Raw genomic sequence first — 12,399 nt, 5'->3', positions numbered from 1 at the left:
ATATATATATATATATATATATATATATAAAAATCTCGAATTAGAGATTTTATATACATATATATATAAATATATATACACATATATATATACATATATATATAAATCTCGAATTAGAGATTTTATATATATATATATATACATATATATATAAATCTCGAATTAGAGATTTTATATATATATATATATATACATATATATAAATCTCGAATTAGAGATTTTATATATATATACATATATATATATATATATAAATATATAAATCTCGAATTAGAGATTATATATATATATATAAATAAATAAATCTCGAATTAGAGATTATATATATATATATAATCCACTTATCTTGTGTTTCCTTTTTTAAAATTAAATATGTTTTTAACTCTTTTTCAAGATGTCTTTTAATATGTTTTATTAATCATTTGTTCATATATATATATATATATATATATATATCGAATCAAAAGCGCTTGTAATAACTATGGAATTTTTATCACTCTGACTTTAATGAGATCTACGGTGACAATTTTATTGATCCGTTCTGTATGTGTTGTTTGGAACAAAAGTAAAACAAAAAAAACTGGTTTTCATCAAACGGAAATGGAATCATGTCATCTTTTCTAGGTCGACAATTTCATCATTCAACCCTGTATTACACTTAAATTATTCGGTGCCGACCTATTTCTCGAGTGACGTTTTTTTTTTTTCTTGTTCTTTTACAGTTGTGGAGAAGTTTGAAACTTTATCTCGAAAGCATTGACACTCTGACTTTAATGAGATCGCTAATGCTCAATTTTACTGAGCATAAGAATGATAATTGACTCGTTGCCTCGGTCAAAAATAATGCGTCTCACAGATTGCTCGACGTTTTCTCTCCTTTTTCCTTTCCTCTCCTTCTCTTCACGACATCAAGTTCAGAATAAATTCTTGATACAGAAATGCCAATTATGTTCTTTTTTATCGACTTATGCAAATCGCTTCCCTGGATGCTAAAATAATGAGACCACGAGTCGTTTCTGCTAATATTGATATTCATAATCAATATTAATAATTGACTTGTTGTGTCCGTCCAAAATAATGCGGCTCAGCGGACGTTTCTCCTCTTTACAACACTAAGTTTAGAAAATGAATACTAGCGACGGACAAAATAGAAAGTGGGTTGTAAGGCCTCTATTTAAAAATCTGCCAAAAATCAGGTAATTTTAAAAAGTTTTCTTTTTACTCACGTTCACCACTAACAAGGCACACCCCAAAAGACAAAGGATAACTCTTAACGCGTATATATATATATATATATATATATATATATATATATATAATTACAATTAAATTTACCAAAATGATCCAAGATGGTAAAATTAAAGTAAATTATAAATATTAAAGAATTAATATTTATAAAATTATCTCAGCCAGATGTAAAAGCTCGATAAAACCAAATAGGAAATAGAGCTTATAATATGAGCAAACAGTTAATAAAATATGTTAAAAAACAATGAGTTAAAAACATAAATTTAATATATATATATATATATATATATATATATATATATATATATATATATATATATGAGCAAACAGTTAATAAAATATGTTAAAAAACACTTTGAAAAAGAGTTAAAAACATATTTAATCTGAAAAGGAAACACTAGATAAGTTGATAGTCCTTTATCCGCGGAGTTTCGAAGAAATACTTTCATTCTCATCAGAGGGTAGGAATTAGCAAAATGCGGGATCGGATTTTGCATGCAGAAGTATTTGATGAAACAACAAGTAAGTCAAAGATCTTACTTGAAAACAAAAAAAAAGTTAAGCAGAGGAAATATGGTAAAGAAAAACGTGATTACACATGAATGGATAGTTTGGTGGAAGATAAAAAATCCATTCATGTGTAATCACCTTTTTCTTCACCATATTTCCTCTGCTTAACTTTTTTTGTTATTAAGTAAGATCTTTGACTTAGTTGTTGTTTCATCAAATACTTCTGCATGCAAAATCCGATCCTGCATTTTGCTAATTCCTACCCTCTGATGAGAAGGAAAGTATTTCTTCGAAACTCCGCGGATTAAGGACTATCCACTTATCTAGTGTTTCCTTTGCAGATTAAATGTTTTTAACTCATTTCAAAGTGTTTTTAACATATTTTATTAACTGTTTGCTCATATATATATGTGTATATATATATATATATTTTGAGTAAAATGATTCATAATTTATAATTAAAAATCTGTTTCATAAGGAAGAACAAACAAAATCAATAAATTGTACGATCGTTTCGGAAAGTTTAGAAAATGAATACTAGCGATGAACAAAATAAAAAGTGGGTTGTAAGGCTTATTTTAACCTCTCTTTAAAAGTCTGCCAAAAATCAGGTCATTTTAAAAAAATTTCTTTTTAATTACCTTCTTAGATAGTTTGATCTCGGAAGTATGTGAAAATTTCTCCCAGAAAACCGATGCGAGAAACCCGATGCAAAAAGCCTTTCATGGAAATACACAAACGCTTGTGCCCATTTTACCCTTTATATATTAGACTAGCGGGGGGTGCCCGGCGTTACCCGGGTGTTTGTAAGTATGTGAAAAAGAAAAAAATAAGTGTTAGTGGGCCGGCAGGCTCGAACCCGTGACGCAAAGGCGGAAAAGAAAGTGAAAGAAAACCTAAGAGTTTACCCCTGCGCTATGACGCAGGCGTAAGTGTAAAGTGTTCAAATTTAACGATGAAAAAGAAATGAACGAGTTAAGAATCCTGCAGAAATGAACATCTGGCTGTAGGCCAGTTAAGCTTCCAGCTTTCTTTCTGCCGTATTTGTTTCCCCACGATGTAGGGGAAAACCAGCTCCCCTCATAAAGGGTGAACTCTAGCAGTGTCCAAGTGAAAACCAGCTCCCCACTAGAAGGGAGTGTCCAAATGAATAGCAGTTGTCTGATATGAAGGGTTTGCCCCCACATTGACAGACAGAATAGAAAGTGGGTTGTAAGACTTATTTTAGCAGAGCCTCTCTTTAAAAAATCTGCCAAAAATCAGGTAATTTTAAACAGTTTTCTTTTTAATCATGTTCACCCCTAACAAGGCATACCGCCACTTGGATGTAAGGGGCTACTATTTGGGACCATACCTAGGAAAGATTAACAAAATGGTTTACATTACATCTGAACTTCTGCATATCAGTACAGTAAGGGAAGCAGGCAGCAGGAAGGGAATTCCAAAGTCTAGTTGTCCGAGAGAAGAAACTAGAAGAGTAGAAAGCTTTCTAGAATTTTAGGGACCTCAACAGTGAAGGGGTGCGATTTTGTTGCTAACCGGGTTTGTCGGGGATATGTATGTTGAGGGGGCACAAGTGCAATGAGTTCATCAGAGCACATTTTTTTTTACACAAGAATCACAACCGATCAAGGCCCTGAGGCCACTCGAGGATTTAGTTTTACTAGCATTAAATGTTACCATCCATTTGCGGCCCCATTCCACTATCGTCTGGAGGTCATTTTCTAACAATTCTGCCATTGTCTTAGATTTATGTACATCTGTTCTTACCTCATGCATTGCATTGTATCATCAGCAAATATACCCATCTCGGACACAATATTATCAGGGAGGTCGTTTATGAATATCAGGAATAATAATAGTCCAAGGATCGACCTCTGAGGTACTCCCACATTAATGTTATGCGGCTTGGATGTACATTCAGCAATGACAACCTGGGTGGTCCTATTGTTTGAGAAGGGTTTAATTATATTTAGTATTCGTCCAGTTATACCATGTGATTTAATTTTCATTAGCAGCCCTTTGTGCCAGACTTATCCAGTGCATGGGATATGCATTCAGAGATCCATCCATCCTTGAGCCTCTGGGGAGGGGCATAGACCATCTACAACTTTTTGTAGATGTTTTTGTAGCGAGGAGTTCTTTTTACAGGGTGAGGGTGCTGGCCCCACGCCCAACCTTCCCAGAAGGTACATACAGCACCTAGCCTTCCCAAATGGTCACCCATCTGGTACTGGCCAGGCTCAACGTTGCTTAACTTCAGTGATCTGGTGAGAACCGGTGTGTCAACGTGATTCTACCGTACGCATTCAGAGATGACTGTTAAAATATCTGTAGCAGAACGACATTGCCTAAATCCATACTATTTGTCTTACTCTAAAAATAAAAAGCCCCACCTCGACATATGCTTTCTGTATGGGTGGTGTATAGGCAGGTGGACCCGCACCCGTTATAAACGTATAAATTGTATGTATTGTTTGTTTAGCCAGGGGATATGATATCAACATATAAACTGAGTCATGTTGTATCAGAAAGTTATCACACGGGTATATATTAAAGTTCATATTTACATAAAGGTATCATTTTTTTTTATAAGAAGAATAATATATGTTTCATACCTTTCTTTCTTCAAGAGTTCTTCTATCTTCACTGCTGAGCTCCGTGATGAAACATGAAATGGCCAACACCATAACCAATTAAGACTTATGTCCTTCCTTCATTTGTGAAACCACAGAACAACACTTTATATTTTTTGGCCAATTTTTTATATTTGTCATCCAAAGGGTAGAGCTTCAAAACGATACCGATCTCGTGAAAATCCGTTGCCTCAGTCGACAGTTTTAGGCAGACATACATACGTATATATCTACCTTTCTTCCTCTCTCTCTCTTTCTCTCTCTCTCACTTTCTCCTTCTCTCTCTCTCTCACTTTCTCCTTCTCTCTCTCTCTCACTTTCTCCTTCTCTCTCTCTCTCACTTTCTCCTTCTCTCTCTCTCTCACTTTCTCCTTCTCTCTCTCTCTCTCACTCACTTTCTCTCTCTCTCTCTCTCTCTCTCTCTCTCTCACTTTCTCTCTCTCTCTCTCACTTTCTCTCTCTCTCTCACTTTCTCTCTCTCTCTCACTTTCTCTCTCTCTCTTTTTCCTTTCTGTCTCTCTTTCCTTTCTTTCTCTCTCTCTTTCTCTCTCTCTCTCTCTCGCTCTCTCTCTCTCTTGTTTATATATATGACTAGCATGGGTGCCCGGCGTTGCCTGGGTGTTTTGAGGTGTATGCTGAGCAAAAAAAAAGCAAAAACAAATTTTTTTTAACTTTGACCCCTATTATGACCCTTTAACATTTATTGTTTAGGGCTCAAATAAAGTTATTAAGTTAGATCCATGTCCAAGGAACCTATATCTAAAATTTCACGTGTTTTGACCCAAAATTGTCGGAGGAGTTTAGTAGAGTTCTCAAAGGTCAAATCGTGGAACTTTGACCCCTTAATCGCCAAATTTCTGTCCAAAAAACAATCACCTCGATTTTCCCAAATCTCAGTACCCTGCATATCAAATTTCGAATCTGTAGGCTTAAAATTGACAGAGTTATTGCGTAGGGAAATGTACACAGACACATTCACTTTTATATATATATATATATATATATATATATATATATATATATATATATATAGATTAGAATAATGGAAATAGTTATCTGACAAGATAGATGCAAAAAAAAACAAAAACAAACGTTTCATCCAATGTCAGAGGGTGAAATCATTCTTATCAAATCCTCAAATAAGTCCCAACTCTTCTGGAAATAACCGCACCGCAGAAGACAAAGAATTATAAAAATGTCCTTCGGTGGCCGAAATAGCTTGAAGTTGAAGTCCAATCTAAACAAATTCAAAGTTCAATGTGCAAGTCCAATGTAAACCAATTCAAAGTCTAAAGTGCAAAGGACAGGAAAGCGGTTCGATCAGTACACACACAGACACGGTGACATGCCACCAACACGATCCAGCATACACAATTACCAACTGGCCGTTCTTTCCTCCCGCCTTGCCTTCCAAAACGACCTGAATTTGTAGTTGTCGAAGATCAACTGATTTGCATATATGCACGAGATTTTGCGAGAGTTTCCGAGATCATACCATTACAAAACGCCGTCGGCGCCATCTTGGAATTCTTTTCTTATCCTAGTTTCGCAGCGATGACAAAGCACACACGCACACCTAGGTCGTTTGAACGGTAAGCCCTCATTTTCACAGCTTTTGCCACAAAAGACGAACTCCACGATTTGACTTTTGAGAACTCTACCAAATTCTCTATCTATATAAAAGCCAAGTACGTCCAAGGATAGAATCCTACTGCCATATCTGGACAGGAGCTGCTAAAAACAGCCTATCCTGCCTTGACAGAGTACAAAATAGACTTCGTGGCTTAGTGGGGAATGCCCTTTTCTCTACCCTGCAACCTCTCTCCCACAGAAGAGACGTTGCGAGCCTATCCTTGTTTTATCGTTATTTCCATGGCAGGTGCTCGTCTGAACTCCAATCTCTGCTCCCCACTTGCCAATCTTTAACGAAAAACACCCGTCTAGCTGAATCCACTGTGAAAAATTTCCCCCACTCTATATCTGTGCCTAAATCAAAACGCGGATTCCATGAACAAAGCTTCTTTCTTAGAACTGCACGCCTATGGAACTCTGTTCCGTCTGCCTGCTTCCCACCGGACTACAACTTGGATGTGTTCAAGTCCAACGTTAACAAATTCCTAATGAACCGCCCCCTTAAGTAAACACTTCATCAAATCTCCACACTAACGTAATGTACTTGCAATAACCCTTATCCCTGAGTGGCTTCCAGGCCTTGATAAGTGGTGATCACTACAGTTTTGCTTTCAGTTTCGATTCTAGCTGATGCCACCCCAATTTTTTTTTTTATCTTTGAAATCACGATTATAATAATACTAGCGAGGGGTACCCGGCGTTGCCCAGGTGTTTGGAGGTGTGTGTGGAAACTCCGGGGGTGGGAGGGGTTGAAAAAATTAAAAAGTAAGTATGAGGATCGAACCTGAACCCTTGAGGCAAAGTTGTAAATTAAAGTGTGAAAAAAAAAAAGAAGTGCGACGTTAACGATTGCCCCATCGCGAGATGCTAACGGAAACACGTTTGAATTTATTTAATTACTTGGATTTGGCAGGTGCCCGTTTTAATGAGTTGATGAGGTCAAGTTTGACTGCGGGATAGTATTCATTTACTGCTGAACGCTTTTTTTTTCCTCGCCACCAAGATGTTATAGGAAAAAGACTAACCCACATGCGGCAAGCGACAAATATTGAATATTTATCTTCGCGAAATCGAGCAAATTAAATAGACAGGCGAGCTTCATTGTTAACTGTGAGATATTACGATTTATGTGATATAAAAAGTTTTATTCAGTTGATATGCGTGTCACGTTGGTACAGTGGCAACGTCACCAGCTTTGAATGTAACAGTCTTGCTTTCGGTTTCGATTCTAGTTAATGGCACTCAAATAATTTTTTGTTTCATTTTAAAATCAACTCCCTCTCTCTCTCTCTCTCTATATATATATATATGTATATATATGTATACATATATATATATATATATATATATATATATATATATATATATATATATATATATTAGAACCACAATCTAGAGAGCAGAGTATATTTTAATGTATCTTAGTTTATTTTTAATTTAAATCAGTTCATATGCGTGTCATGTTGGTACAGTGGTAACGTCACCAGCTTTGAATGTAACAGTCTTGCTTTCGGTTTCGATTCTAGTTAATGGCACTCAAATAATTTTTTGTTTCATTTTAAAATCAACTCCCTCTCTCTCTCTCTCTCTATATATATATATATGTATATATATGTATACATATATATATATATATATATATATATATATATATATATATATATATATATATATTAGAACCACAATCTAGAGAGCAGAGTATATTTTAATGTATCTTAGTTTATTTTTAATTTAAATCAGTTCATATGCGTGTCATGTTGGTACAGTGGTAACGTCACCAGCTTTGAATGTAACAGTCTTGCTTTCGGTTTCGATTCTAGTTAATGGCACTCAAATAATTTTTTGTTTTATTTTAAAATCAACTCCCTCTCTCTCTCTCTCTCTCTCTCTCTCTCTCTCTATATATATATATATATATATATATATATATATATATATATATTAAGGCAATTAGAACAACAGTATAGGTGCCTCAACTGATTGCATTCTTATGGACCATTCTTTTATGGGTCTTTAGTCAGTTAAAATAGTTTTTAAGGGGTCAAAAAGAGTCAAGATTGAAAAAATTGTTATACATTTTGTCCGTTCATCTTAGTTTATTTTTAATTTTTAATTTAAATCAGTTCATATGCGTGTCACGTTAGTACAGTGGTAACGTCACCAGCTTTGAATGTTATAGTTTTGCTTTCGACTCTAGCCGATGTCACCTAAGTACTTTTTAGAAAAGATAGCCTTTGTTCATCTAATCTAATATATAAAACGCTATATGTCTGTCTGTCTCCATATTTTCAAACTCTATCTCCTCTGAAATTAAAAGCCGCAGATCAGTGCTAGGGGCCTCAAATGATTGGATTTTTATGGGCCGTTCTTTTATGTGTCTTTAGCTGGCTAAAATAGTTTTTAAGGGGTCAAAAAAGGGTCAACATTGAAAAAATCGTTATACATCTTGTACATTCATCTTAGTTTATTTTTAATTTTAAATTTAAATCAGTTCATATGCGTCGAACGTTGGTACAGTTGTAACATCACTTGCTTTGAATGCTACAGTTTCGGTTTCGATTCCAGCACCCAAATCCTTTTTTTATTTTTTGACTTTTGAAATCACGACTCTACAGGGTGGCCACAAAGTCACGCACTAATGTTAATATTTATTTTTTATTAATATTTATATTTTATTTCTGGGATCACATTAAGCAAATTGTTTATTCACCCTCTGCTCACTAATCAAGATATAATTATACTAAATCGTATGTCTAGAATCCTTATCTTGATTTGTATCAAAACCCATTATATTATTTTTATTCAAGAAATTGTGTAAAATTTTAGGCTTAAGAGTAAGAAGTCTTAGGAAGAAATACAAATTGAGGAAATCTTTCTTAATTATCGTCTAACGACTCTGGATCAAATTCAATGCAAATATTTTAATTTGCAAATAAAGGGTTATGTCCATATCATGTTTTCTAAAAGACCTTTAAAATAACCACAGAAATTGAAATTGTGAAAATATTTGTTTAAGAAAGCTCAAATCAGAACTTTTAATGCATATATATGCACACACACACGCGCACACACAGAAACAATTCCTGGAAGACCAAATACAAATAGCAGCTATAAAGGAAACAACGTCTGTTCTTAAAAGAGCCCTCGGATATAAATTTAAATCATAACAGAATCAAGTGTTAGCTCCAGGAGGAGTTAGCTCCCTTGATATCTTAAAACTTACTAAAATAAAGTAAAAAAAAAAAGGTAAAACACGATAGAGCAAGATGGTACTTGTACAGTTTAATCAAGACATTAAAAACTGAAAATATCGAAAAAAAAAAAAAAAAAAGGTTATATTGTACGCATTCATTTTGAACTGAAGATCCCCAAAAAAAAAATTTCACTTAATTTGATCGAGTAGTCTTTTTTTATAGCAGCAAAAACATGTTTTTATAAGAGAGCGTTGAAGGCAGTAATCTTTGATTTGTTTTAAATTTTTGTTTGGATTTTAGAAACGCCACAGGGAGATAACTCCATGTAAAGCGCCGACACTCCCTCCTCGTCTTTAATTCTAGCTTTTCTTCCTAAAAATCGAACCTTTTGCTCGGTATCATAACAAATTGTTTTTTCGCTGTAAAAAAAAGAACTACTTGATGAAATTAAGTGAAATTTATTTTTTGGAGAACTTCATTCCATAACAGATACGTACAATTTAAACTTTTTTCGATATTTTCATTTTTTAATGTCTTCACTAAACTGTACCAGTTGACATCTATGCTGATGACACGACCATCTATGGCAACACATCAAAGGCCGTAAATGACTAAGTTCTCTCTAATTCTCTCTCCTCTGATCTCGAGCGCGTGATACAATGGGGGAAGAGGTGGCTGGTCACTTTTAATGCATCCAAAACCAAGCTTCTATCTTTACATCATCAACGCTCTGATCCCCATCTGTTATCAATTGAAATGGATGGCTCTCGTCTTGGAGAGGCTCCATGTTTTGACAAGCTTCTGGGTTTGACCTTTACTCCTGATCTGAAATGGAACACGTACATCAAATCTGTTGCCAGGGACGCTGGGAAAATGGTGGGATCCTTCTACCGCTCCAGAAGATATCTCACTACTGATGCAATTCTCTATCTGTATAAAAGCCAAGTACGTCCAAGGACGGAGTACTGCTGCCACATCTGGGCACGAGCTGCTAAAAACAGCCTATCCTGCCTTGACAGAGTATAAAATAGACTTTGTGGTTTAGTGGGGATGCCCATTTCTCTTCCCTGCAACCTCTCTCCCACAGAAGAGACGTTGCGAGCCTGTCTTTGTTTTATCGCTATTTCCATGGCAGGTGCTCGCCTGAGCTCCAATCCCTTGTCGCCCCCTCGCCAATCTTTCACGAGAAACACCCGTCTGGCTGAAACTACTGTCAATAATTTTCCCCACTCTTTATCTGTGTCTAAATCCAAACGTAGATTCCATGAGCAAAGCTTCTTTCTTAGAACTGCACGCTAGTGGAACTCTCTGCCGCTTGCCTGTTTCCCACCTGACTACAACTTGGACGTCTTCAAGTCCAACATAAACAAACCCCTGACAAACCGCCCCCTTAAGTAAGACACTCTATCAAAACCCCCAATACTAATGATTGCTACAATACTATCTCATTGATTACTGTACACGCAATAACCCTTATCCCTGAGTGGCCTTCAGGCCTTGATAAGTGGTGACCTCCATGTAAAAAAAAAAAAAATCTTGTTAATCTTTCCTAGGCATGGCCCCAAATAGTAACCCATTACGTTGAACTGGTTAATGCCTTGTTAGGGGTGAACGTGAGTAAGAAAAACAAAGAAAAAAAAAAAAGGCCGCCCGGCGTAGTCCCGGGCACAAATATCATTTCAGAGGTTACCTTATATTTTTATTAATTTTTCATTTTTTATCCTTCAAAATTGTCAAATCGGACCTATACTGCACAAGGACCTTCAAAAGTGTCAAATCGGACCTATACTGCAACCCTTATCCCTGAGTGGCCTTCGGGCCTTGATAAGTGGTTACCTACATGTAAAAAAAAATGGGGAGACAACTCATGCTTTACTTTTTTTCTTTTTTTTTTACCTGAATTGTTTACAAAAATGTTTTTATATTTGATGTTTTAAAATTTATTTTTTGTGTCGTTCTCACGTAGGTGATGATGCCGCCCGAGCGAAGTGGATGGACGTGAGCCAGAAGCTGCAGCTGTATGCATCGCATCGGTTCTTTCTTGAAAAGGTGTCGCAAGAACTTAACGCCAGCTGGTAAAGCGGGGATTTGAAGAAGAAAAAAAAAGACGAATCATAAATAAAAAAAAACGACGGAAAAAAGACTAAGAAATCAGAAAAAAAAAAACGAGAAAAAAAAAAGATGAAGAAATCAGAAAAAACAAAGAAATAATCGGTACAAGTCCAGAATTCAGCCTAATTAAAAAAAAAAAAAATGTAGAAAAATCTTTATGATGTGCATATCTGTTACAGAATGAAAATGTCATATTCTAAAAATCATGTCATATTTACAAAAATCACATCATTCGATCAAGTAGTTTGAGGAGTCGTAGACAACGAAACATATGTCAGTCGATAATTATATTTTAAACAAAGCAAAATAATATATTACAATTCATAGCTTACAATTATTAATCTTTTTACTCAAAAAATATATATTAAAAAAAAAAAAGTAAAAAGATTAATAATTGTAAGTTATGAATCAGTTTCAAAAGGAACGACAAACAAAATCAACTTTAGTGTACGATCGTTTCGGAAACGATATTAATTTTATTAAATTGACAATAATTGATAAAGGTTTTATCTTCGAACATAATTTCCTCATCAGCAAAAAATGGGGGCGTGGGGAGAAGTTTAAGACACCAAAATAAATGATTATTACAACCAAAACTAAAAACAGTCTATCCTGCCTTGACAGAGTACAAAATAGACTTCGTGGCTTAGTGGGGGATGCCCTTTTCTCTTCCCTGCAACCTCTCTCCCACAGAAGAGACGTTGCGAGCCTATCCTTGTTTTTATTGTTATTTCCATGGCAGGTACTCGTCTGAACTCCAATCTCTGGTCCCCCCTCGCCAATCTTTCACGAAAAACACCCGTCTAGCTGAATCCACTGTGAAAAATTTCCCCCACTCTTTATCTGTGCCTAAATCAAAACGCGGATTCCATGAACAAAGCTTCTTTCTTAAAACTGCACGCCTGTGGAACTCTGTTCCGTCTGCCTGCTTCCCACCTGACTACAACTTGGATGTGTTCAAGTCCAACGTAAACAAATTCCTAATGAACCGCCCCCTTAAGTAAACACTTCATCAAATCTCCACACTAACGTACTGTACTTGCAATAACCCTTATCCCTGAGTGGCT

At 35.4% G+C, this 12,399-nt stretch overlaps 1 protein-coding gene and 1 pseudogene across 4 annotated transcripts in view; one reads left to right on the top strand and one right to left on the bottom strand.

Annotated features, from left to right (window-relative positions):
* LOC145271348 (ADP-ribose pyrophosphatase-like) overlaps positions 1 to 11,547 on the top strand; it is a 157,612-nt gene extending 146,065 nt beyond the window's left edge. For all 4 annotated transcript variants that reach the window (XM_080126893.1, XM_080126892.1, XM_080126894.1 and 1 more), the window contains exon 9: positions 11,187 to 11,547. In XM_080126893.1, coding sequence (XP_079983019.1) covers positions 11,187 to 11,299 — 113 coding nt within the window. In that variant the 3' untranslated portion in view covers positions 11,300 to 11,547. The remainder of the gene's footprint in view (positions 1 to 11,186) is intronic.
* Positions 3,949 to 4,065, bottom strand: LOC145272032 (5S ribosomal RNA; annotated as a pseudogene).
* Positions 11,548 to 12,399: the final 852 nt, after the last annotated feature.

The sequence above is a fragment of the Euprymna scolopes genome, chromosome 46 (genome assembly GCF_053919585.1).
Source record: "Euprymna scolopes isolate OS-2025 chromosome 46, ASM5391958v1, whole genome shotgun sequence".
In the NCBI taxonomy this organism is placed as follows: Eukaryota; Metazoa; Mollusca; class Cephalopoda; order Sepiida; family Sepiolidae; genus Euprymna; species Euprymna scolopes.
Note: the sequence above shows the minus strand (reverse complement) of the source record. Positions and strands in the feature narration are given on the sequence as shown.